We start from the raw sequence: 26,223 nt of genomic DNA on the forward strand, positions 1-26,223 counted from the left end.
TTCTGATTTTCAATCAAATTAATTAATCAATTATTTAATCAATCATTCCATATCTGTTTCTATTATGATTTTCAATCATGCCCCATATGATTGAGCTTCTGTGAAGAATATCAATTTTAAATGATATAACTAAAATGTCTTGTGAACGAGGGGTTTTGTGAGAGAGTATGCTAGTTAGTCATAAGTATAAACATGATAAACACGTAGTTGATGTCTTACAACTTGATCTCTAACCAAGTGGAAGTCGATGATAATATGTTTTCATGCATGAGTGGAATATCGGATTATTGCATAGCTCGGTGGCATTGATATTATCGTATTATATTATAAGAGTAGACTGAAAAATGATGCCAAGTTCGTGTAAGAGATTGGTTACCTAATTGAGTTCTATAGCGGTAGTTACAATAGCTCGATATTCAATTTCAATGATATATCTTATGATTGTATTTTATTTCTTAAAGCTCTAATTGATTAAATTTACTTCAAGAAAGATAATGTATACTAACATAGATGTTCTATCATTAGTATTGCTTACCCAATCAACATCAGAGAATGCATGAAGATGAAATGATGAGTGTTTATGAAGACAAATCCATGATTGGGAGTCCCTTTGAGATACTATAAGATATAGTTTAGTACTAACTAATATATATGCATAAATAATAATAATTTATTGACTATAAATAAGATGTTTGGACGAATAAGAGGAAAATACTATAAGGAACCAAGTACTTATCGATACTATATGTGATCCATAATAGGACTGCCATCATATAATTTAAGTGATTCAAAGGTAGAGAGTGAGGCGGTGACTTCTTTGGCATTATGTATATTCATCTTTAATTAATAGATCTTAAATGTACTTTTTTTGATATTGAAAAAGTCCAAAAAATGTGAACATTGTTTCTGGTCCTAGAAAATAGCTTAAGGTTTTTAGATCTTTGGTAGAGAATGGAACAACCAATTGCTTAAAGAATTGCTTGATCTCTATGAGATTGTTATCTTTGATGATAATATCATCAACATAAACCATTAGATATATAGTACTTTCCTTTTATTAACATGGAAATAGAGAGGTGTTGGAATTCACAAAATTGACTGATGTAAAAAATGAGCCAAGTTCGGTATACCAAGCTTTTAAAGCTTAGTGAAGTTCATAAATAATTTTTTTGTAGTTCACAAACATGGATTGCATATTAAAGGTGGATGAAGCTAAGAGATTACTGCATAAAGACATATTCAGTTAAGGTCCCCTATAAAAAAACATTATTAACAACATATATGCTAGCATTGAGTGATAGCAAAACATAGGATGAGTCGGATTATCATTGGTTTAATAACTGAATTGAATGTTTCTATAAAATCAACACCTAGTCATTGGTAAAACCCTTTAGCTACTAGATGTGCTTTGTATATAATAATAGATCTATCTAAGTTTCGCTTAATTTGAAAGAACCACTTACAACTTGTGATATTTTACGTATAGTAAGATGGTACAAGTCCATGTGGCATTGTGGACATCGTATTCTTCATACATTGCTTTGTGCTAGTGTCGAGATTTTTTAGCTTGGGTGATAGTTATAGGTTCAGTAGGCCCAATCAGAGAGCTTGTGGTAGCATACAGATTAAAGATTTGACATGATTTAAATATATCGTTTACGGAGTGTATGGTCATGTGATGTTCAGATTCGATAATATTATTGAGTTATGTTGGAGGTATAAGAATTGATGGAGAGTTAGTGACACGTATCTAATCTAGTTGATGCACTTGGGTATTACTTAGTAAGGAGAGGATAAAGAATCATTTGTTATTCTAAGAGTGTTGCTTCATTGAGCACCGTGGGGGGAGCTAAGAAGTTATAGAAGGGGTGAGGTGCTGTTGAATTAGAGTGATAAAGGAGTATTGTTGTAGTTGTTCACATTGCTGAAGGAGCAAGATTTCGATAGGGAAACATAGACTCAACAAAAATAATATGATGTAATATAAAAATCTTTTGAGTTTGAGGCTTATAGCATCAAAAAAATTTATGTTCAAATGAGTACCTAATAAAGATACAAGGTTTGAATCTTAGTGTTAACTTATATGATGTGTAGAGGCATATTTTAAGTTTCTAAAGATTTGAGATTTTATGAAATAATTTTTGAAATAATAATTGGTGTTATAAGATTTGAGTGAGCATTCGATGGATTATAGTTTAAAATGTCATTGACCAAAAGATTAGAAGTATAAAGGTTTGGTGTAAAAGAATGAAACCAGTTTCAACTATATATCAATGCTTTTATTCGGTTCAACCTACTAGTTAAGATGTGTGTGGTGATAACTTGAGATGTTGTATACTACACGATATGGGAAGTAAGTTTAGTAAATCATTTTAATGGTGAATTAGAAAAAAAATTTGACCACTTAAATGGGTAAAGATCTTAGTAACTTCCATTTATGTTTAAGAGGATATTACAGTATATATTTTGTAAAGTAATCTATAAAAATAATATATAATATGAAATTATTAAAGGAAATGGTTTGGATAGGGCCTTAGACATAAATAATTTCAAGCAATTTGGAACTTGATATAGAAGATGTTCCAACAAATAGTCTGACTTTTGTAAATAAGGCAAGCATCATAATAAGATTTATATTCTATTTGATTTGAAGGTTGAAAGAGAGTAATGAGAAATTAACTATTATTAAATTAAGGATGATGGATGACCAAGGCAGTGAACGATCATTCGTAGATATTATCTTTCTTTTAGCCTCAAACTAAAGATGCCTCTGTGCTCAAATCCTTTACAAGAAACGAATCATGAAAGAATTTGATAGAGGTATTATTTTATTTACAGAGTTGAGAAATAAATTAGATTCCTTCTAATGTCAAGTACATACAAAATATCATCATGTGTGAAAGTATTTGTGTAAGTTAAGTGTTGTAGAACCAATGTGAGTAATAGTGATTTCATTACCATCACCAATGATAATATCTTCATTGCCTACATAGTTGTTATGGATAGATAAAATTTTCAAATCAGATGTGATATAATGAAAAGCGCTAGAGTCAATAATCTAGTTGCTTGAATGAGTAGTTGGATTAGTCATGATATTTGTATGAGACTAGTTGGGTGTGACAATAGGCTTAGGTCGAGATTAACAAACTTTATCTAATTTTATCACATAGTTAGTAGATGAATTTATGTTGATTATTATTGTTAAAATGTCAAAATGGTTAGTAGTTATAGTTGAAATTATTTCCTAAGTTGTTTGGACTATAGTTGCCTCCGTGATTGGAGGGTTAATAGTGTAATAGAGAATTATGATAGTTCGTCTTATCATCCTTTCTTTACATTTCATATATATTTTAAGATCAACTTATCATATAGTTTTTCAAATGAAGTCACATGCTCGAATTGCTACCATCAATTCCTTATAGTCAACTTCTAAGTCATTGAGAGTATGAACAATAACTTTTTAATCACTCTTAGTGATGACATATTAAAACTAAGTTATTTATAATAATATTTAAAATTTATATATAATCAATAATAATATTTTTTTTGTAAATTATTTTCATCAAGATAGATAAAAAACTTAGTATGCGAGTGTAAGAGCAATTTATGAAGGTAATTTATAACTTGAACTATGCTTTTATCGGAGTAGTATGTGAAGAGATTAATAGTGTTATATAGTCAGTAAAAAAGGTTTGAATGATTTATAGAATAAGATGATCTTGATATAATCATAATTTATGACTAAGATTTACCATTAGAGTTGATTCTTCTAATATTTGAATATTGGAGGTATTGATATAACCTAACAAATTATATTCAAAGAAAAGATTAATAAACTAAGTTCTTCAAGATGCATAAATGTCATTTTTAGAGAGTCGGAAGGAGATTAAAATTGCTGCATTAATAGAAATGAGTCGGTAAAGAACAAATATTATTCCTAAGTGAATAATCATCGAAACATCATAGCTTCCTTAAGTAATTAATCATCAGGAGTTTGGCACGCCAAAGCAATGGGCAGTAACGAATGATGCAAGGTTTGGCACGTCAAAGATGACACGTTGCGCGATGTCACCAATGGTCTTGGCACTCGTGCGGTGGGTCACACAGGAAAACAGTGCTTGTGTTACTGTGACGGCTGATGTAGTTAATCTAGGGAGGAGGAAGAATCGTCGATGCACCGACGAGGCAGCAAATCAGCAAGGAGTCACCGTTGAATAATAGGGATCTCGGTGGCAGTGTTTGCGCCGCTACCGAGGGAGATGGTGACATCGCCGGTAATTGCCTAGTCACAGTGGTGGTGTTTTAGCGATGGTGGTGGGCAGGCGGGTCGAGGCTAGAGTTTCCTCCCTGGTCTCCCTGTGCAAAGTACATACGAGTGGAGGAGTCTTTGCAGGGAAAGGATGAAGGACTGATCAGATCAGCTCAGATTGCCAGATAGGGAAACGATCTACTGCAGATTGCCGGAGGATTGTTCAGATCAACAAGGTGGATGATTGATCAGATTACCAATGGAGAGGGGAACGATCACAGAGGCGACAGATCAGATCAGCATCGTCGTAGGACTAACCAGATCAGTTGCGCAGGTCATGAAGGGGAGATCGTAGCGATCGGGGAGGGCTCCTGCTCCGGCTCCTGCTTCGGCTCCGGGAGTGGGTCGCGGGGAGAGTCCAAGAGCAACGATCGGCTCCTGCTTCGAGGAGGGTCTGAGAGCAGCCCCCTGCTGCGACTTTGGGAGTGCGCCGAAGGAGGCATCCGAGGAGGAAAGGCAATAGTGGTAAAAGGGGAACGCTTCCGACTACTTCGACGGTTATTGTGGAACGGCTCCCAACGGCTTCTGTGGAACAGAACAGAGGAGGCTGAAACAATTGCCGAGCAAGAGATTCTGATTATACACTCAAATTACTTAATTAAATTAATTATTTAAATATATAATTTCTCCTCAAATTATGAATTATTAAAATATAAAAAAAAATCAGGATATTAGTTTCATGTCTATTTCTATCTTTTATCGTACTCGACACCTCAATACAATTGCCGATGCTTCGATCCGATCGAGAGGCTGAAACTTCGCCGGAAAATTTTGTTCGTGGCAGCGCCTCCGCCTCGTGTGCGTTGGCGTGACACATACATATCCTGTCTGTCCTCCACCGTCCATGAACGTGGCCATGACTTCACGTCCTATAGTTTATATCACCCATTTGTTCATCCATAACACACAGGTATTCCAATCATAAATATTTGTCGATCGGCCTCGTGCCAGCTCAACTCCATCTGGTTCTCAGCTCATCCTCAACAACGCTCGCATTGCAACCCTTCTACTACTGGACTCTGGCCTTCCTTCACGGTAACATCAATCTTCTTTCTCCTGTCGCTGCCTTCCCTCCATTTTCTTGCCTCGTGTCGCCGAGCCAGTGTTTGCGTTAACGTACGCGTCGCCTCTTCCTTCGACTGCGTTCGAGCAGCAAACCCGACGGTTCCTTAGACGTCGTTTGTCGTATTAAGTTGGAGAAGAAGGTATCGAGCATCTGCTGCGGCCATTCAAACTAAGAGGAACACATGGTCTTCCCTTCTATATAGAACCCCGGCCCCAACGATGGAACATTAAGCTGAGGGTAAGTGATATATGGAGGAGTTGCGTGAGTCGGATGTGATGTGGCCGGACGGAGACGAGCGGCGGCCGTGCGACGCGCATAAAGCTTGCAGCAGCTCGTCGCGCGCTCGGACTCGGACGACGTCCGCGCCGGTGGCTATCCCGAGGGCCAGGGGCGCGCCAGTGGTCGACGAGGAGCGGGAGACGGAGCTGGTGCCGCCGCATGTCCTGGCGTCCCGCGGTAGGACGGTAGGGAAGGCGGCCTTCTCGCTGTGCACGGGGCAGGGGAGGACGCTCAAGGGCAGGGATCTGAGCCACGTCCGGAACTCCGTGCTCCGGATGACCGGCTTCCTCGAGGGATGAGGATGGAGTTGCAGTGGCGGCGCTGCGGGAGGAAACCAGAACCAACGCTGCGGGGAGAAGCTTCGATTCAGTCTCTTGTAATGTACAGCTGAAGAGTGGTGTGTGCTGCCGCAATCTACTGTAACCGGAAACAGAGTGAAGAAGACATAAATGCACCAAAATTTTCCTCTGTTTTACATTTTCTTCCATACTTTTTAGAGTTTGCATCCTTTTTTTTGTTTTTCCTTTATGCTTAGTGGAATTTGCAACTCAAATCTCAAGATGTTCGTGACGTTGCAATTCAATCCATAAATTTTAAGAGGAAGACGCTTTAAGATTCAAATGGGCACTAAATTTTGCTTGCAAACTAGAGTTCCAAGATGGGAAGGTCTGTCAAACTCGTTATAGACTCTTAACTCTTGCATCAAATGATTTACCAAAGATTTGTTCTACCTGTCGCTTCATGCCAAAACTTCATTTTCCATGAAAAGAGAAGAAGGTCACTGAAATTGGAGATCACTGCAGCTTCTCCTAAAGAAGGATAAGGTTGGGAGGTGTTATCAGACTTCAGACATCCCAATCTGCAAGTTTCACTGCCGGCGTTCTCACGACTCTTATCATTTTTCCCACCGCATTAAAGGAAGCAAAAAACGACAGTAAAGAAAGCAAAAGCTCATAGCCAATCAAGCAGGACGCCATTGTTATTACACTGTATCATCTGATACAAGCTGTTCAGATGAGCACAGAGGAATGTTCATCATACAATTCTTACTGATGAAGAATCTGGTACAATAAGGCACGTCTTTTGAAGGTTGCTTCTGCTCTTCCCCAATCTGCAATTGGCTCCTAGCTTGTTCTTATCAGGAAGATGGAGACTTGACTTGGGGACACCACTGACGGAGTTTACAGCATTCTCAAAGTCGTCATGGCATGCATGCCCAATAATTAAAGAGTCACTTCACGTACGTTTGTGATGGAGATTCTATTTATAATTCATCAAAGAGGGGCCGAGAAGAGCATCCTGAAGTAGGAAACTTGACCTAAACTACAAGTTTACTTTGTGCAAGTGACGTAAAAGAATGCGTAGTTGAAGCATCGATCAAGCAACACAACAAAGTCTGCATCTCGTGGAAGAAGAAGAAGAAGATCTAAACGCACAAACAAATGGGTTGACTTCGACTGAATCAGACCAAACTAGACGAATAGCAGATGATAATATATATATACATATACATATACATGATGTGGTCGTACGGGTTGACTTCACCGTGTTATCTTGAAACAGCTGGCGAAGAAGAAGAACAGCAAACTGAAGCGTAAACAACATACATCCATTCCTGCAGCTTTTTTCTTTCTTGTCTTTGCACCGTTTTGTCAGAGTGCAGATTCCGGTGTGGACGTAAAACCACCAGACGAGAGTGACAAGTATTCCGGTCAACGAAGTGCTGTCCTTTTCGATCCCTCCTGTCATTCCAAACCTTTAATTATCTTCCATATCCGATCATATTCTTATCCTCACATTCTTTCGTTTCCAAACTATTCGTAGGATATGCAGTACATCGTTTTGTGTTCCTGGATTTGGATGGTTTGACCGGCATATGCAGAAGGCTATGATCGACACACCTACAAATTAATGACCATGCCAATCTATCCATTAGATTATTTCATATATATATATATATATATATATATATATATACATAGAGAGAGAGAGAGAGAGAGAGAGAGAGATGTAGTGATGATTTCTCTATTATCTTCTGAGTTAGGTGATTCCATGCAATAATTGCAAGTCATGTAAATATCATCATCATCACTGCATATGTCAACATAACATCAAAAGTGTATCACCAAAAAAGAAAATTGCATGTTCTTCCTTGATGGGATGGCAAACAACATTCTCATCAAAGTATTCAAAGCTCTTTCTGGGATCACACATGGCAGCAGCTCAGTGGAGGTTGACTTGACGATCTAAACTCGGGTTATGGCGAGCGATGACACCATTCTGAGATGGAAGTGTGTTCATGAAGTCGCCCAAAGTCTCCAACCCCACCTATAAACCTCCATAAATCTCCCATGGCTGCTGGTTCATGGCCTTGGTGTCTCGGGAGACGATGATGGAAGAAGAGTTGCAGGAGGCCGACATCTTGTGGCCGGAACATGAGCAGAAGGAGGAAGCCATGACCGAGACGTGTTGCTCGGCGGATGGAGATCGAGGGAAGGCATCCGACCCCATTAAGATCCCTTCGAAGTCTGCGTACGCACGCCGTCGTCGCACCTCCAACAACTATGACAGCGGTGATGGGGAGGACGACGACGACGACGGCGGTAGGATCCCACCGCATGTCATCATCGCTAGGCGGGCGGCGGATAGGATGGAGTTCTCGGTGCGCGTCGGCAAAGGCAGGACCCTCAAAGGAAGGGACCTGAGTCGGGTCAGGAACTCCATTTTGCAGATGACCGGATTCCTGGAGAGGAGATGACGGACGAAGATATCATTGTGACGGTATTAACACTGCTATCTATCGATCCTGAGATTATGCAGGACAAGGTTTTGAATTGATTTACTTGGTGATGCATTGGATCTGTCGGTAGCTGGTGATGTGATGATTACTGCTAGTAATTTGCTACAGTTGTGACGGATTCTCAAGTAATATCATTTGGTTTCTGATTCGCTCTCGTTCTCCAAATGCTTCTTCTTTTTCCGCTCAACCATGTGGCGTCGTCCATGATATCCACATGCACACGTCAAACAATGGAGTTCGTCAACGACTGGGCCAGTCGTGATATCCACAGCCGACGTTTCCTGGGAATTTATGGCCATGTGTATATATATATGGATATGGATATTATTATACTTGAGATTTATGGAAAAAGAGACGATGAAATCTCCATCGAAGAATTTACATTGCCACTCTTAGTATGTTGTTCATGCACCGTTCGTTAGACATCATTGGACTAGTGGCTTCTTTTGTGTGGTGTTCCAAAAGGTGTTCGTTCATATGCCTCTTCGAGTTACAATATTTATAAAGGATGACAGCTCACTGCAGTAAATTTGTCCATAGAAAATAAATGATCAACATAACAACAAAACAATCGAGTTAAACGATGGTCCATAGAAAATTTTCCAAGCTCGATCGAGTTCAATGGTCCACAAGGGAGCTCACATCGTACAATAATACACACATATATATATATATATAGATATATATATATATATGTATATATACATATGTATGTGTATATATGTATATATATATAATACTTATGTGGGTAGCCTCCCATCACTGATTCGGTCCTCTATTGACTGATAGGTCCACGATCGATGCGCTGTACTCAAGCGGGCATGCCAAAACTGAAGCGGAGGTGCACGGCTCGAGCTCAGAAACACCCACCCCTAAATTTGCCGGTCACACCACTCTAACGGCGGTGAGGTGCAAGTCGAACGTCAACATGGAGGCCTTGCGCTTGGGTTGCCGCTCCGACACCGTGGGCGGGAAGGACATCAGCCTCGGGCCTGCCCTCTCTGGCGTGCCCAGCCACTTGGACTGCATGTACTTGTGCTTCCGCCACGGCGCCATGTGCATCTTGTTCTCCTTCATGCACTTCTTCGCCGCCGCGCACACGATCTTGAGGACACCCCGCAGCTTCTCCGACTTTCCCACGAAAACCTCCGGCAGGAAGCTCACCAGGCGGTTGTACTCCTGGCTGCCTCTTGCCATCTCAAACTCCGCCCGGAAGTTTAACTCGACGACCAGCCTGACGGGGCTTTTCTTGCCGCCCTTCGTTTCCATCACCACGTCGACGTAGCTGTGTTCGCCTGTAAACATCGAACGGAGCAACATCAGACTTGGGAGGTGATTAACTCGAGCAGATATTCTGCAACTTGATGGAAAGAGACGTGAGTGAGGACAACGGGCGCAACGTGGTCGAAGGATGTCCAGCTATTACCTGAAGGGATGTCCGGCGACCTCGTCCATTTGGACTTGCACAAGGCGCTGTTGTAGCCCAGCTGGTGAAGCTGTCGTGTGATGTAGGCTAGCGCGCAGTTGCGGCACTCCTTTGCCATGCTATTCGAGCAAGTGCAGACGACACCCTCGGCTTGCATCTTGGTCACGGCATCCTTCGTGCGCTGCAGTAACTTGGCCTCGGTGGAGCTCGTCCGAGATAGCGCTTCCTGTATCCGATCCGATCAGGACGGAAAACAAGGCGCGATTAACTCGTTGCTAAATCATCATCGACTATTTCTTTCGACATCTATATTGCGGATACAAAATCTTTGGAATGCCTTTCATAAACCAATCTTTGGAATACATAAACAAATCTTTTCAAATCAAACATTTACATGCGCGAAAGGAATAGCCAGAATTATGGCAGCAATTACTTACCCGAAGAAGCTGTTGCTGCGACTCCCAGAAGGCCTTCTTCTCCGCGGCGCTGTGGCTCGTCCCCTCCTCGTCGTCGCCGCTGTCTAAGACATCACCACCATCATGACAGCCCCCTTCCGCGCTCCCACCGCCACCACCGACTCCTCCTCCTTCCTCCAAAAAACTGAACACCGTGTCAAACAGGCTCATCCGACCATCCATGGCCTCCGTGCTCATTCACACCCTTACCCCCGCCGAGCTTTTGCCCCTTTGGACAGCCCACCTTAAATACGAGGCGAATCCTCGGGGGGGCGGAGCCCACAGCGACAACGTGGATGAACGGGCCGCCGCGAGCGGAAAGGTGGGGACAGCTTGGCCGCCCACGAGGCGGACAACGATTGGGTACACAGGTCCGGCGGGCCCGTGTGGATTTCGGTGAGGGGGGTTGAACACAGCGCGGATCCACGTCAGGCACCGGCGTCTCTGCCTTAATTATTGACCAACTCGGACCTTCTTATCTCTCTCTCAGTTAGCCCCTGCGGGCGTAACTCCCTCGTTGCGACAAAACCACCAGCCAGAGTGATGGGTACCCGCTCTTTTGACTGGGTCCCACTTCAGTAACCATCGGCATCGTAACCGTATCTGTTTGGTGGCTCGATTGGACAGGCGAACTGCAACCCCGCGTACATAGGAGTATTCCATTCGCTCCACTCGGGGATGGGACAAGGACGAGACGCTTTGGATCGCAAAACCGCGACGCAGCACCCGAAGACCGTCTTCTCGTCGAGTGCTCCGCCTCCGCGCCGCGGGCGGTGACGGGGCCAACTCACGACCCGGTATCCGTAAACACGTCGTATGATTATTTCTCACTGGAAACAGCTATTAATTTCACACATTAGGAATACTTTCAAAATGGAGGTATATATATTCAATTTTTTTTTCTCGTAATTTAAATGTATACATACAGATATTTTGGAGGATGATGCGGACAAGTAGATGATCTGAAACCTCATCAAGTCTTCGTCGACTAGTAGAAGGAAGAAGGATTAGGTGAAGTGACCTGATCAGAATGTGTCTATAGTCGATTCATCACTGTTATCACAAGCAGCATATCTACCAGCAACAAAACTAAACAAAACAACGCTAGAGAACAAATTTGGATCACTATTGGTGGATGTCTCCAAGGGGTTGTCATCGTCAATGTTGTCATCCTCGATGATGGGGCTGAGATCAGAGAAGAAAAGGAGCAGAAAATGCAGTTGAGAGTGCCCATCGTCGATGTCTCCAAGGGGTTGTCATCGTGGGGCTGGTGCCAGTGACCAAGACCCACTTCCACCACCACCACCAAACCCACGAGGGAGGGTGCTTCTCGTGGAAAATGGTGGATCTCCCACGTCTGTCTGGTGTCGGCATCCAATCATATACCATGGGCAGTAGCCGGAGGAGAAAACCATGGCTGCACCATGTCCCCGAGAGCGAGAGAAAGAGAGAAGGAGGAGGAATCATTGATTTGCTCATGGGTTTGACGGTGGATAAGCACAGTTCAAGATTTGGGATGGAAACTACGTCCCACAAGAAGAGAGAGAGAGAGAGAGAGAGAGATATGCTGCTCTTGCTGTCTCGTTTGGAAGGACAGCAAGAGGCTATGGCTGGAACAGCAAAAACTCGGCAACTCGTGACTCACTAACTCGGAGAACATCAGAAATGGACTCTGCGAATTGGCGTCTACGTGGCGCACATCGAAGTCACAACACGAAGTATTGATAGATTGATGTGCCGTGGCTGATTGAATCAGCACGCCCTGGTCCACACGGTAATATTGGGAGACTCTGATCGATTGAGTTGGGTTTCGAGATCGATCGAACACCACTTTGAGCGTCAGCAGTGGGGGTCTGATCAATGCCTTTTAGCCAGCAATAATAGCTTTCTTGCAAAAAAGATCGTCGTCGGATGTTTCGCGACTTTGGTCCCTCCAACGATCAAGTCAATGACGAGTTAGAGTTTTTCTTTTTTTCCCCCTAGCCGGATATCAGCCAAGTGTTTTTATGCTACTATATGCGGATCGGTTGTACGCGGGCGTAGCAACCGATCCTCGGGAGATGAGGCGATACCTTTGTGCGGCCGTCGCTCCGGGATACGCGGAACGACGCCATGTGGCGTCATCCCGAGTTTTCCGGGACGGAACGTATCAAGCCACGCCTTGATACTGGCTTGATGCGTGGCGGTGCTCCTGACTGTAGCGCTACGTCGAATCGCTCGTGACGTAGCGTGAACCCAAAATATACTTTATCAGGAACACGCAATGGGAAGGCTGTACGACCGTCCACGTTTAACATGCGCGATAAGGTTGGCAGCTTCCTCCAGCCGACTTCGCCATCCTACGTGGAGCCCATGGCTTTGTCGCACGAGAAAGGTTGGGTGGGTGGGTCGACTCATTCCTTCTCGGTGACTTCGCTATGAGCACATGATGATACTGTTTGGATGATGGTAACCCTAACACGCATTCAACTAAATTATCATTTGTTTAACAAAAAAATGATATAAAATAAAATTAAACGAAAATTCATGAAAGAAAAGAATGCTAAGAATTATAATCCGTCAAAAAATGACACATCCGTCAGAAAGTATCCAAAGAGTTGAAATGAATGATTCGACACAACCTTTTGCCGAAGATGCTTCCACGCCATGCTCTAAGCAGCAGCCTTTCTTCAGCTTCAGCTTCAGACCCCAAGGATTCTGTATGTCTCACAACATGACAACAGAAGAAGTTCTAACAACAGTCACTTGCGACCACCAAGCATTGTGTAAACAGGTTGATGATGCTCACTAAAAGACTGTACATGATTCATGTTTAGATATTCCGAGGGTCCAACGATAGGACATAAATAGAAAGCAAGCAAGTCGTCTCCTCCGATGTGTTTTGTAGTGTATGCTGGGCATCGCACGTTGACGCCTCTCGGGACGAAGTTGAAATTAATCTTCCGACGGTCCCCTGCAATTAGGCCGAAACCTACCGTACTACTATGGGCCGTCGACTTGGGCAAAGGCCCGTGTGCCGATGACAATCTCATGTTCCACTCGTGTGATAGAATCTGTGGGGTCCACAGAGACTTTTCAGTATGAATTGAATTAAATTAACAACCTCAATTTAATTAAATATTTGAGAGGAATAGCCAAAGGCTTAACAACCTCAATTTAATTAGATTTAATGATCATTTTAGATTTATAAATATATATCATTTGTAGTGGATTTTGAATGAGACGTTTATATTTTATAATCGTTTACGGATTATGAAGTTTGTTTATATTTTATATTAATTATTAACTATTTTTTAAATATTTGTTTATAAATTTTGAGTGAGACGTTTTTTCTGATCCGTTTTTTCTTTTGTAGGTCTTAAGAAACCATGAGAGGTTTTGAGGGGATTTATCTTTGCATACGGACACGTATAGGTACCGTATAACTCAGACAAAACCAGTTAAATATACGATAATATGAAAAACTGAGATATGAAAACTTAGTCCTGATGAAGGGGGATGTTCACCTCACCGGATCTTTGACCAAGTAAATAAGACACCGTCTTCTGGGCATCCTACTGTTACTAATTACTCCATCATAATGTATCAAAGTGGCTGTTCAATGAAGTTTGTGTTAACTGCAGTGTAATGTAAAGAGGAAGACGAAGAAGAGTACGGTCGTACGTGGTAAGGAAGGAATTGATCCGCAGCCACCCAACGCCAAGACTCTTATCGTCTTCCTATTCGATGATTCAACAAGTGGCAGCCTCCGAGGGCGAAACCGACATTTCATGCGTTCCATTACCGCTTCTCAGTGGTCAATTTGACCACCGCGGTGGTGATGAAATAGAGGAGGATGATTTGCTTGCTGAGCTTGACAGAGTTCACTCCTTCCAGCTCACCTCTCTCTGCTGATCATGTCGAAGTGGCGCAGGAAAGCCAAACCAACACTGCCCCAACGTCTCCTCGTCCCGCTCCTCATGCTCATCTTCCACTTCACCCCCTCCGCCGCCATCGATCTCCTCTTCAACGGCTTCGAGGCCTCCGACCTCGACCTCTACGCCAACGCCACCCTCGAGCCCTTCCCCTCCTCCGCCGCCCCCGCCCAACGTCGCCACCGCAGCCGCTACCTCTCCCTCACCGCCAACGACACCTTCTCCCTCGGTCGCGCCCTTCTACCCTCCCCCGTCACCACCAAGTCCCCCAACTCCTCCGAGGCGCTGCCCTTCGCTACCTCCTTCCTCTTCTCCATCGCCCCCGTGCCCCAAGCTCTCCCTGGTCACGGCATCGCCTTCCTCTTCGCCCCCGAACCTGGCACCCTCGGCGCCACGTCTTCCCAGCACCTCGGCCTCTTCAACCTCTCCACCGACGGCGACCCCTCCGACCGCGTACTCGCCGTCGAGTTCGACGTCTTCCAGAACGAGGAGTTCAACGACATCAACGCCAACCACGTCGGCATCGACCGCAACTCCCTTACCTCCGTCGCCGCCGCCCCAGCCGGTTACTGGCCCGACGACGAGGGCGGTGCCGCTGCCTCCTTCGTCGGACTCACCCTGAACGACGGGACCAACTACCAGGCTTGGGTCGACTACGCAGGCGGCCGGCTCAATGTCACCATGGCCCCGGTCTCGTTCGGTCGGAAGCCGCGCCGCCCCCTCCTCTCCGTTGAGATCGACCTCTCCGACCTCTTCCTCGACAAGATGTACGTCGGGTTCTGCGCCTCCACCGGGCGATTGGTGGAGCACCACCGCGTCCTCGGCTGGAGCTTCAGCAACTCCAACTTCTCCGCCGCAGACGGCCTAATCACCGCCGATCTCCCCAATTTCATCCCGCCGGCGACCGAATCCGATGCGAATTCGAGAAGGCACCTCGTCATCGGCCTCTACGTGGCTTCGATCGTCGTTCTGCTCTCGATCTTGGGGATATGGATGGCGATCCGTCGCAGGAGAAGTAGGAAACGAAGCACGGAAGAGGTATGCGAGGAGACGATCGAGGACTGGGAATCCGAGTATTGGCCGCATCGAATTGCTTACCAGGAGATCGTCACCGCCACGGAGGGTTTCTCCAACAGCAACCTAATCGGCCGCGGCGGCAATGGGAGGGTCTACAAAGGAGTTCTCGGCGGCGCACAGGTGGCCGTGAAGTTCTTCTCTCAGACCAACGAGGAGGAGGCGAAGCATTTCGCAGCGGAGGTCTCGACCCTCGGCCGGCTGAAGCACCGGAACCTGGTCGGCCTCCGCGGATGGTGCCGGGCACGACGAACGGCCGCTGCCGGTGGCGGCGACGCGATGATCCTGGTGTACGACTACATGGAGAACGGGAGCCTGGACCAATGGATCTTCGGCGCCGGGCAGCCGCTGGATTGGGGATCGAGTGTGAGGATCCTCCGGGAAGTGGCGGCGGCGGCACTATACCTGCACGAGGGTTGGGGCGAGGCGGTGGTGCTCCACCGCGACATCAAGGCAAGTAACGTGATGCTGGACGGGGCGATGACCGGCCGTTTAGGGGACTTCGGCCTGGCGCGGGCCCACCAGCGGGGGCGGGCGCTGGGGACCACCCGGGTGGTGGGTTCGGCGGGTTACCTTGCGCCGGAGGTGGTGCGGAGCGGCCGGGCGACGACGGCGACGGACGTGTACGCCTTCGGAGTGCTGGCGCTGGAGGTGGCGAGATGGCGGCGGGCAGCGGAGGAGGGGTTGCCGCCGCTGGTGGCCTGGGCGAGGGAGGCCGCCGCGATGGGCGGGGAGGCGGCTGTGGTGGACCGGAGGGTAAGGGCGTCGGAGGGGTACGACGAGGGGGAGGCGGCGCGGGTGGTGGCGGTGGGGCTGGCGTGCACGCGCATCGCCGCGGCTGCGCGGCCCACGATGAGACAAGTGGTGCGGATGTTCGAAGCCGGCGAGGACGAAACGGCTGACGGCGGGGACGACTCGACGTCCTTGCTGCTGGACGCCAGACTGAAGCCGGCGATGCGGTCCGACAAGGCGTTTGCCTCCGCAGGGGCCCAACGGCAGCCGCACCGCCATCTCACGTTCGAGGAGCTGCGGCACTCGCTTTCCTGTTCAACGTCGCTCTCCGGATCCGACGTCATCTTAGAGGGACGCTAAAATTCTCCGTTTCGTTCCCTTCACACACACACACACACACATATATATATATATAGGAAACGTTCAAATGATGAGTTTTCTTTATTTAAAGGGTGTTTTTTTTTTGTGTGGAAATTTCCATAGATTTGTTTTGGTGAAAGCCAACTTGATGTTGTAGTTGCGCTTGCTGCCATTTCTGTAAAAAGAAATTTAAATTTGTCATGTTTTATATATGTAATTTTAGCACTTGGTTTGTGCTTTCCAAATCTTCATATTCCATTTCTTTGAATATATTAGCAAAAACCGATTAAATTGTTTCACACAATAATACTTCAGCCTCTTCATGCGTCTATCCTTGTCAATATGCATCGAATCCAACGATGCAACTCATAGATTATGTAGCTGACATATGCAAACAGGTGTACAATACAAACTTTGAATGAGGTTTGGTGGTCAGATATTACACGTAACGTGTGTCGGATTGTACCTAACTCTTGCATCCCTCTGCCATTCTCCTTGTTGTCTCTACTGACGCAACCACAGCCAATGCAAACTTTGACTCTGAGTTCTATCTATCGCACTTAATTACGTCCTTTTGCCGTGTGGTTTGGTGAGGCCGCATTCCCTGCAGCCTTCACTATTCTATTACGTCAAATGTACATAGCAGAAAGAGAGCCAAGAAGACTGTGTGATCGAACAGAGCAGCAGCAACGTACGTCTAATGCCCTGTGGAGACTGTCATCACTCACCGGTCAAAGAAGAGGGCTACAGTTTGCATTGAGAAGCTCCATTGGTCAGAGCACAGCTCCTAAGAAAACACAAGCAGAGAATGGTGCTCTGTCCATTTCGCAGGGTATGTTTCCAGATTAAAAAAAAGAAAGACTTATCTTCTTTAGCCCAGTCAATGCCGGTGTCTGAATCTCCCCACCTTATGCATCCCACGCTGTCCCACATTGTACATACTGTGACGTCTTGTCGCCTTTGTAGGTAACGACCGGACAATTATGCAATTGATAGAGGTTGCAAAGCAAAGAACAATTCAATGGGAAGATATTTATATAATTCAGAACCACAAATTTCGACGTGAGTGATTCCCTGATCCTGACTGTGATATGCCAATACAAGTCAGATAGGAAGTCCAACATATATATATATATATATATATCTTTTGACCAAGCACTAGGCATATCCAATTCGTCTTTCTAATCATATCATGAATCTAAAGCATTCTTAATATCTTTGGCATTTAAAATTATATTGTTCACATCTGTCGTCGTCTGTCAAGGAGTCGGTACTATTTGGTTCAATCCCGGATACGGAGACTTGGGTAGCTAAAATGAGTGTCGAGTCGGGTTAAGCTATGAATCTTGTTGTATGTTTCTTCGTCATCAAACCTTGCACACAGGTCGAGATCGGGTGAGGGATTTTTCGATTCGATCCCTCCGAAATTCAAGTTAGTCTTGAGTGTAATGAGAGTGAGTTGAATATGCAAAAAGTCTCCTCGACGTTGGTTAAGTGGTACGTTTTTATACTTGCATATAAGGGTCGATCGTACCTAGTTCGTTAATGACTGTCGACCCCTTAAGTGGTCAGCCCATATCTTTCGTGCAGATACCGGTTAGCTTGCACGGATCGGTGTCGACCAACACCATCCTGAGCTTTTCGAAACAACTTCATTGTAACACCCCTGATTAGTCCCACATCGAAAGTGGGCAGGATTAAGATTGACTTATAAGAGTCTGATGAGTGTATTATTATCAACTTCAGCTTAAGTATTTTGGTCAGGGCTCAAGTAGGAAAGAGCTACCCGTAGACGGAGTCAGAGGACTTGTCACGACGTGGAGCCACCACTGGGCTACGCCTCACATGCACTATGCTAGGGTTTGATCTGGGTTATGTTGGTGTTGTGCCTATGGACAGCTAACAAAGGACATACTACTAAATTATGCATTATTAAAACTAATTTCTCATCTACCCCCGTCAAATTAAATTGACACAATTAATTCGTATCCGAATACATCGACTAATGGGGCAATTCACGTTTCTTGGTAATGCAAGAATTTAATAGCATATGATCTGATTCACTCTGTCGCATTGATCTCTTCTTTATTTGTCGCCCCTTTTTCCTGTTATTTTCTTATAAAATTGTGAAATAAAAGAAGAAGAATAAATGAATTGAATTAGATCCTGTAATGTTATCATTGAAACCAACGGACGTGTTTCTGACTGAGATCTCAAACAGAGTACCGACAGTTGCAGACGAAGGCCTCGATCACCGTCCATCGTGCTCGATATTCGTGTTTGCACGTATCGTTAAGCAAGTCGAACGGTGATAGAGGCTATGCAAACGGTTCCCTTCGTCACAGAAGCGTCAGCCGGACAACAGCTCCAGGACGTAACGGACTATCTTGCAGCCACTTTCTGTAACGGATTGCCGTAACGGCGAACGCAGCGACGAAACGGGGAACTCCTGACCTCACGTCGAAACGAAGGTCTGTCTCTCGCTGCACATTAGTGCGGGGCACGGGGACCCACGCCACCGAGGGTTGGGTTCGTCAGGTAGACGCTCGAGTAACGTTTCGACGGGTAGCTAAAGTAGTTATTTTGATGGAAAATTAGCTTGTAATCCGATGATTAACTCTTCTTGGAACCCAATTAGTAGGCATAATTAATAATTAATCCGTTCTCGCTTCCTCCTCCGTCTTCCTTCTCGCGTATTATTAACCACTTCGAGCCCGGCGCTCGAAGACGGACATCAGGGTTTCGATCGGAGATCCCGCAGCGGAAACCCTGATACCCACCGCCCCTGCGGATCGTCTTCCTTGATTTCTTCCAATTCGCGCTATCGTTTGCGAAGCCGTGGTTGATGACGAGGAAGATGGATCTGTAAGAAATTTGATCTCTCTTGAAACAAAGTCTTTCTGCGTTCTAGATTCGAGCGAGAGCTCTCGGATTTTTGTGTAAAATCAAGTAGATCTTGTAGCTTTTGGTGGATTTGGGTTGGTCAATTGCAGGGGAGCGGGGATTTACAGATCTCGAATTCATTCTTTTGTGGTTGTCTTGATTCATTATAGGCCGGATGAGTGGGTTCTGTGAAGGGGAAGGGAGATGAGAGGACCGCCAGTGGGTTGGGAGGGACAATGACCGGAGCGTCATTGGGTCTACGATCAGGGAGTTATGGATCAGTACAGCAACCCAGCGGTGCCCTTTTGTCGACTCAATCGCCGCCCTACTTATTCCGCAAACCTTCGAAAATATCCCTTTCCGGACCAAGAGAAAGGGAGAGGATCTTGCCGAGGATCTGCAACTTTGCCGGGAGAAGGAAGGTCAGGATGTTGCTCTTGCTCGTCGCTTCAGCTGCAGTACTGTCTTTCATTACTGTCGTCAGTAAAGGTTTGGCCTGTCTTCCCTTCCTTTTTCTCTTTTTGCATGCAAGTTGCTGGTGGAGAATTAGGTTTTGATGCTACAGTCATGCCTTATGTCTAGTAATTGATTGACTGGTCATACTTTTTACATGTCCGGAGTCATCTCAAGATCTCTGTTTTCGGGGCATAACCATTCTAGTCTTCTGCATGTTTCTAGCAGTTCTCGTCCCCTATGGATTTTTTAGAGGACGATAACAACTGAAACCAGCGACTGTAGATTTATGTGCCAATTGTTTGATGATCAAACACAGTAATAAATGGCTGATGCAAGTCTTATTTAACATTTCTTTTTCACAAAGACACAGTGATAGCATTAGTTCGGTGCAATCTGTATGGGAAGTCTGTTATGTAGTTACTGAACCATTTGTATCTGATTCTGTAATAGGTTGTTGGTTATGATTATAACTGTGTGTGTCAAGCGATGGCTGTCGAATAATCAGCAAACAAGCGAATCTTTGAACTTGTGTTACTCAACATGGCTTGCTGCTACTTGGATCACATTATTTGTCATCATAACACAAACTGCCACCAATAACAATACCGGCTTTAAGATAGATATACCCGTTAGAGTGCAGATGGATATTCTGCCAGTGTAATATTGTTGTTTTCTTAAATTTAAGTGTCCAATGTTTTTGTGCATATAACTATACATCTGTTATCTATTATCGTAGCATGTGATGATTTCTTCAGTTGCTACTCCAGGTGATGACGCATCAGCGAACCCCGACACTCGCATGGCTTTCGCAGATCAGGTCCAGAACTTCGTAGATTCTGGTATCCCACCATTGAATAATTTTAGACCTCCATTCATTCCTGCAAAAAAAAAGAAAGTTGGTATAACTACACATTCACACCAGGAGTCTGCAACTACTCATAATGTAACCCATATTTCTGCCCCCATTTTTCCTCCCAAACTGCATCCTTGTGATAGTTTCTCTTCTCCTCCTCCACCAGCTGATAAGAGGCGCATTGGTCCACGTCGTAAGTCTTGAGCTCTTGACTATTCAGAGAACAAGATTTTGTAGTTTCAGTTCATTCTTAAACCAACTATTCTTCTAACTCTCTCATTTTTCTGTTTTGTAGCATGTCCTGTCTGTTATGTGCCTGCAGAGCAGGCTGCACTTCTTATGCCACCTTCGCCCTCAGCATCACCTGTTCTTAAGAATTTAAGTTATTTTTCGGAAGATAACTTGATTGCTAATGAGTCAATTGGCGGCTCTATCTTTGGGGGATATCCATCTCTGCTTGAGAGGAATGAATCTTTCAATATAAAAGAATCGATGATGGTGCACTGTGGGTATGATTTACTTTTCTTGCCAGTCCATATTTCCCATTCGGACAAAACTAACTATTTCACAAATTTTGTGTCCCAAAACTTTTTAATTGGATCTTCCTTATGGATGTGCTTATGTAAGTGAAGTGGCCTTCTAACTGTTGTATTTAGCTAAGCCCATTAAACTATTCTTCGTCAGATTTGCCAAAGGAAAGAAACCTGGTCAAGGAACTGGATTTGATATAAATGACACTGATCTTCTTGAAATGGAAGAATGTGATGATGTTGTTGTAGCCTCTGCTATTTTTGGTATAAATGCACTACTTCTCATGTTGTTTTTCAGTCGTTTTACTCTTTCATCATTGCTTCTCCTTTCCTTTTGATTAATTCACTTATGCTCTTCTTGTTGATCAGGAAATTATGATATAATGCAACAACCAAAGAATATTAGTGAATATGCAAAGAGGAATGCATGCTTTTATATGTTTGTTGATGAACAAACTGAAGCATATATGAGGAACTCTAGTGGTCTAGATGATTCCAAAAGAGTTGGTCTATGGAAAACTGTGGTAGTTCGAAACCTTCCTTATGTAGATGCAAGACGCAACGGGAAGGTATGTTTCACTCTTAGACCACCATTGGTTACTTCAACTTTCATCTAGCATCATCTAACACTTGAAGATAATATGGTCAGACTATTTTCACCAACAAGTAGATCAGCCAAATTTTGTTGATATATGGATTAAAGTTTCTGAAACCTTCAGGATGTTGTTAAAATATTTTTAAGAGAAACAAAATTACATCCTACTAAAAAATATATAGTTTACTTGAATTGCCTATATCTACCATGCAGGATTATGAGTTAGGACTGATCCTCACTGTGGAATTTCCTTTACTGGATAGACATCTCAATATGTTGAAAAACATCTCTTTCTACTGATGCCCACTTTCCACTATATAATTGGTAAAGCTAACTAGCTCGTTTAGGGATTATTTATTGACCAAGAAGAAAGTAGGAAGTTCCAGCACTTGATTAAAGTCACTTAAGATGTTGCCTTGTAATGGTCCAAATGATTGTAAGGACGTTTGGGGATCTGAACGTTTTGGAGTCTAGAAGTATCACTTCATCAGTCTGTTATAAGGATTTTCACTGGCAATAATGACTGTGAACTAACAAGAAAGAGAAATTATATGACTTGGAGACTAAAGATCAACAATTCAACATGAAAGCTAACCTAGCTAAAAGAAGAAAAACTTAGACATAGAGATGATGACTTGAAGCAGCTGTCTCAGACACAGGTTGCTCTAAGTAATTGGGGAACACACTAAGACACTAGCAGTTGGCTACTAGTCAAAAGGAATTCTGCAGCTCTAAGGCTCCTGGATAGCCATCTTCAATTAGTTAATTGAGCCTTAGGTAGATCAAGGGATGCAAATGTTCTTTTATATATTCACTTTTTTTAGTTTTTATAGATGTGTGCTAAGATCGACAGGCGGTGTGTACAAAAGTAACTTTATCAGTGTGTAAACCTGTGAACATATTTTGGAGTACCAGATTTCATGTTTAATTCAAACAAATAGTAACTTTAGCCAGTGTTAAAAAGTCTTTATTTTATCATTTATCTGATCTTATTTTTAATATATTTGACAATAATCACATTTTTCTGATTGCATCTTTAACACCTGTTTCTTGGTCTTTCTAGTTTTGGACTGCAGAGCTAATTAAGACAGTACACTCAGATAAAATAAGATTTAAACAGTCATCTGATAACATGATTCTATAAATAAGTTTGACTAGAATTGACACATAATGATGCTTTTTCTTATTCTTATGTTATTTTATTTAATTAGAAAACTGTTAGTTGTAAACAATTGGTTGAGGTGATGAGTTGCTTTAAGTCATAAATACCTGGTTTAATTGCAATCTTGATTTATACTGAGAGTATTCTAAAAGGTTTTTTTTTTGTGCAATGCTCGATACATGTTATAGATAGTTCCTGACTCGTTAACTTTAGCAGGTTCCAAAACTTTTGCTCCATAGGCTATTCCCAAATGCCAGGTTTTCTCTTTGGATTGATGGAAAACTTGAGCTTGTTGCGGATCCCTATCAAGTTCTTGAGAGGTATACTTCATTTAAGGGCTTGCTTCTTATATTTTTCTTAGCCTGTGTGAATAACATTATTGTGTATCAAGTAGGTTTAAATACGTCACATTGATGTAATCCATCTGACAGAACCATGGAGATGTTTTACGCATGTTGGATTGTGCTTTAATAGCAACCAAAGCACTGGTGCATCTTAAATTATGTATGTATAACTTCATTAGGAGTCTAGCAAGGAATATGTTAACTAGTTTTTTTCATAAATAAAAGGAATTGCTTGATTTGAGCCTTCAATTGGGGGCCCTAACTATTATGATCCCTAGGTTTTTCTGTCATTTTTGTGGAAAAGGACAACTAAACACAAGTTTCTACGAGCTGAAATGTGTTCTATTTAATGGTGGTCAACTAGCTTGAGTTTCTACAAAATGGTATGTCATAACTAATGGTGATGGTAACTTACGTTTATTCTTAATGGAACTGTACCTGATGAACATCAAATCATCCCACATCAAGAGTTTTGTGCAGTTACATATATAAAACAATGTAACATCTAACTGTAAATTGCATATTTTTGCATGCATTTATTAGGTAGGCGAGCTTGTCGTTATGATGAGGTTGTTACTCCCTTGCAATCTTTGTGTTAGAACCATGAAAATAACCTTTTTACTTACAGGCTTAAGGGTACACACATTGGTCTAGATGATGGATTGGTAGGAGCCTCATAATCTGGGCTACCTGTTTATGTTCTATTGGTTATGGAACTATGAACATCTAAATTTAGGCAAAAATTTTGTTGTATATTTTACAGTACCTAATTTAGATGCTAGAGCAGAGGTTAATGATCAACCAACTGTGATACTAGTTTGAAGCATCTATTGCATATGAAATAACAATTACATTTTGTAACAATACAAAATCTTATAAATCATGCATTTAGCAAGATCATTGAAGGGTTTGTACTTGGATGCTCGAATTTTAGTGCTTATAGCATTTCTGTATTCTTTTTCTTTCTCCACTAGTGGCATGAGAATGATGTTATGCCAGAATCTTTTTAATTTGTTGGCCGAGTATGTTGACCTTCATGATGCAGCATTGATTATGATGTCACCCATGTTCCTTTGTCCTCAAAAAATGAATTGGTCCCTCTTTTCATCCCTATGGCTCATCGGTTAATAATGTGATTAAATAATTTTTATTATATTAATCATACAACCCCAAATAGTTGGGATTTATTGTTTTGTTGTTGTTGTAATTATCCTTGAACTTTTCTTGTTGAGAAAGTGATTGTCCCACACCTCATGTCTGATCTAACATGCAGGAAACTATGATTGGAAGTGTTTGCTGAAGAGTTACACAAAAAGGACACCTGTGTTTTAATTTGTTTAAGTTGCCTATTAGCTTATGTTCAAGTGTGATGTTCGAAATGCCATTCATTAAAATGTATGATTGGAATTTGGATATCTTACGTATAAACTACAAAGAGATTCACTGATTTTCAGATTCTTGTGGCGGAAGAACTACACTTTAGCGATCTCCAGGCACTACAGGCGCTTTGATGTTTTCGAGGAAGCAGAGGCTAACAAAGCTGCTGGGAAGTATGACAATGCATCTATAGATTATCAAATCGAGTTTTATAAGAAAGAGGGTCTGACACCTTATTCTTCATCTAAGCTTCCTATTACAAGTGGTGAGTGTGGAAATCTTTATACTATAGATTTCTTTTTTTTTCTTTTTATAGGAAGATACTGTAGGTTTATCTCTGGAACCGCATGTCCTAAAAGTTTGTGATGCTGATTGCTAATTACAGATGTACCTGAGGGATGTGTGATCATAAAAGAGCACATACCCATTACCAATCTGTTCACCTGTCTATGGTTCAACGAAGTGGACCGCTTTACTTCTAGGGATCAAATCAGTTTCAGCACTGTAAGGGATAAGATAATGTCTCAAGTGAATTGGACAATCAACATGTTTATGGACTGTGAAAGACGCAACTTTGTCGTTCAGGTACTTCCGACTCTTAACCATGTATTCAATACGCATTATAAAGGGTATCCACTACATTATAAAATGAAAACACTAGAGGTAGAAGCATGGATTGCCTGTACATGACACCATTCGTGTCTACCGGAATAGATGGGCAAAGCACAGTTACTTGTTCTGGCACTACCGGCAACCATACTTTTAGTTGGGAATAAACTATGAAGTTCTTCTGCAGCCCTCTGCTTGAAGTGGTTTCTGTTGGCGGTGGTGTGGAGTCATGCACTCCTCAAATATGATGGGGATGTTTCATCTGACCTCTCAAACTTGGATTCTTTTTCTTGATCATGTAGTTTCTGTCATGCAGGCGTACCACAGAGACTTGTTGGAACAACGGAAAGCACTCGCAGCCCTAGTCCGTCCACCACCTCCTGCATTGGCTAACGACAGGCTCACCAGAGCTCCTCCATCGAGGAAGCTACCGGGGAAGATATCCATGAGGCGTGGGAGGGACAAGAGACCAGGTTCAAGGCGTCATCATCCTAGGGCTGCTGGCGCCGGCGGAAACAGGTAACGATTCCAACTGCAAAGTTTTGTTTTTGTCCTCTTGCATGGCCGCTCTACGGCATTAACTGCAGGGTGTGCGGAATCAGGACGAACGTCTTGTAGAGGACCTACCATCGAGTATGGTGCTCTATTATTTTTGTGAGGGATTGACAGTATCAATTCATTTTTGTTTTTTTTGTTTTTGTTATTTGTTGTAAATAACCGATTCAAAAATAAGTAGCATTGAGAATTTATTGGTTGGCAACAAAGGCTTGTCCTTGCATCATATTACTTACTAGTGGCTCCTTTGGAACATTAAGGTTTTGCTTATTAAAAAAAAAAAATTACTGTTTGAGCTAGCTAGTAACTAATTAAATCTCATCGCATCATAGACAGCAAATATTATATACTTGATTAGATAATCTTACGTTGCGTTTGATGGTTGCCTCTCCGGGTGGGGACTTACGTGGCACTACAGGAAACCGAGGTGGTGTCAAAGGAATA

The 26,223-nt window shown here is 43.2% G+C and overlaps 5 protein-coding genes across 5 annotated transcripts; 4 read left to right on the top strand and 1 right to left on the bottom strand.

The window, feature by feature from the left end:
* Window positions 1-5,072: 5,072 nt before the first annotated feature.
* Window positions 5,073-6,162, top strand: LOC103992770 (protein S40-1-like). Its single transcript, XM_009412610.3, has one exon. The coding sequence runs from the start codon at window positions 5,624-5,626 to the stop codon at window positions 5,951-5,953; it is 330 nt and encodes a 109-aa protein (XP_009410885.2). The 5' UTR covers window positions 5,073-5,623; the 3' UTR covers window positions 5,954-6,162.
* A 1,881-nt stretch (window positions 6,163-8,043) lies between these two features.
* Window positions 8,044-8,412, top strand: LOC103992772 (protein S40-1-like). The gene has a single exon (XM_009412611.3). The coding sequence runs from the start codon at window positions 8,044-8,046 to the stop codon at window positions 8,410-8,412; it is 369 nt and encodes a 122-aa protein (XP_009410886.2).
* Window positions 8,413-9,025: 613 nt separating this feature from the next.
* Window positions 9,026-10,556, bottom strand: LOC103992773 (uncharacterized). The gene is made up of 3 exons (XM_009412612.3): window positions 10,318-10,556; window positions 9,881-10,106; window positions 9,026-9,749 (listed from the first exon to the last, which is right to left on the bottom strand). The coding sequence occupies exons 1-3, from the start codon at window positions 10,531-10,533 to the stop codon at window positions 9,340-9,342; spliced, it is 852 nt and encodes a 283-aa protein (XP_009410887.2). The 5' UTR covers window positions 10,534-10,556; the 3' UTR covers window positions 9,026-9,339.
* Window positions 10,557-14,178: 3,622 nt separating this feature from the next.
* Window positions 14,179-16,640, top strand: LOC135617900 (L-type lectin-domain containing receptor kinase VII.1-like). Its single transcript, XM_065118639.1, has one exon. It carries the CDS (start codon window positions 14,232-14,234, stop codon window positions 16,413-16,415), a length of 2,184 nt encoding a protein of 727 aa, XP_064974711.1. The 5' UTR covers window positions 14,179-14,231; the 3' UTR covers window positions 16,416-16,640.
* A 2,461-nt stretch (window positions 16,641-19,101) lies between these two features.
* On the top strand, window positions 19,102-26,005 carry LOC135617902 (probable hexosyltransferase MUCI70). The gene is made up of 10 exons (XM_065118640.1): window positions 19,102-19,280; window positions 19,469-19,787; window positions 20,522-20,800; window positions 20,903-21,116; window positions 21,292-21,401; window positions 21,507-21,706; window positions 23,111-23,214; window positions 24,693-24,880; window positions 25,001-25,200; window positions 25,541-26,005. Exons 2-10 carry the CDS (start codon window positions 19,535-19,537, stop codon window positions 25,745-25,747), a joined length of 1,755 nt encoding a protein of 584 aa, XP_064974712.1. The 5' UTR covers window positions 19,102-19,280; window positions 19,469-19,534; the 3' UTR covers window positions 25,748-26,005.
* Window positions 26,006-26,223: the final 218 nt, after the last annotated feature.

Source organism: Musa acuminata, chromosome BXJ2-7, assembly GCF_036884655.1.
Source record: "Musa acuminata AAA Group cultivar baxijiao chromosome BXJ2-7, Cavendish_Baxijiao_AAA, whole genome shotgun sequence".
Taxonomy (NCBI): Eukaryota; Viridiplantae; Streptophyta; class Magnoliopsida; order Zingiberales; family Musaceae; genus Musa; species Musa acuminata.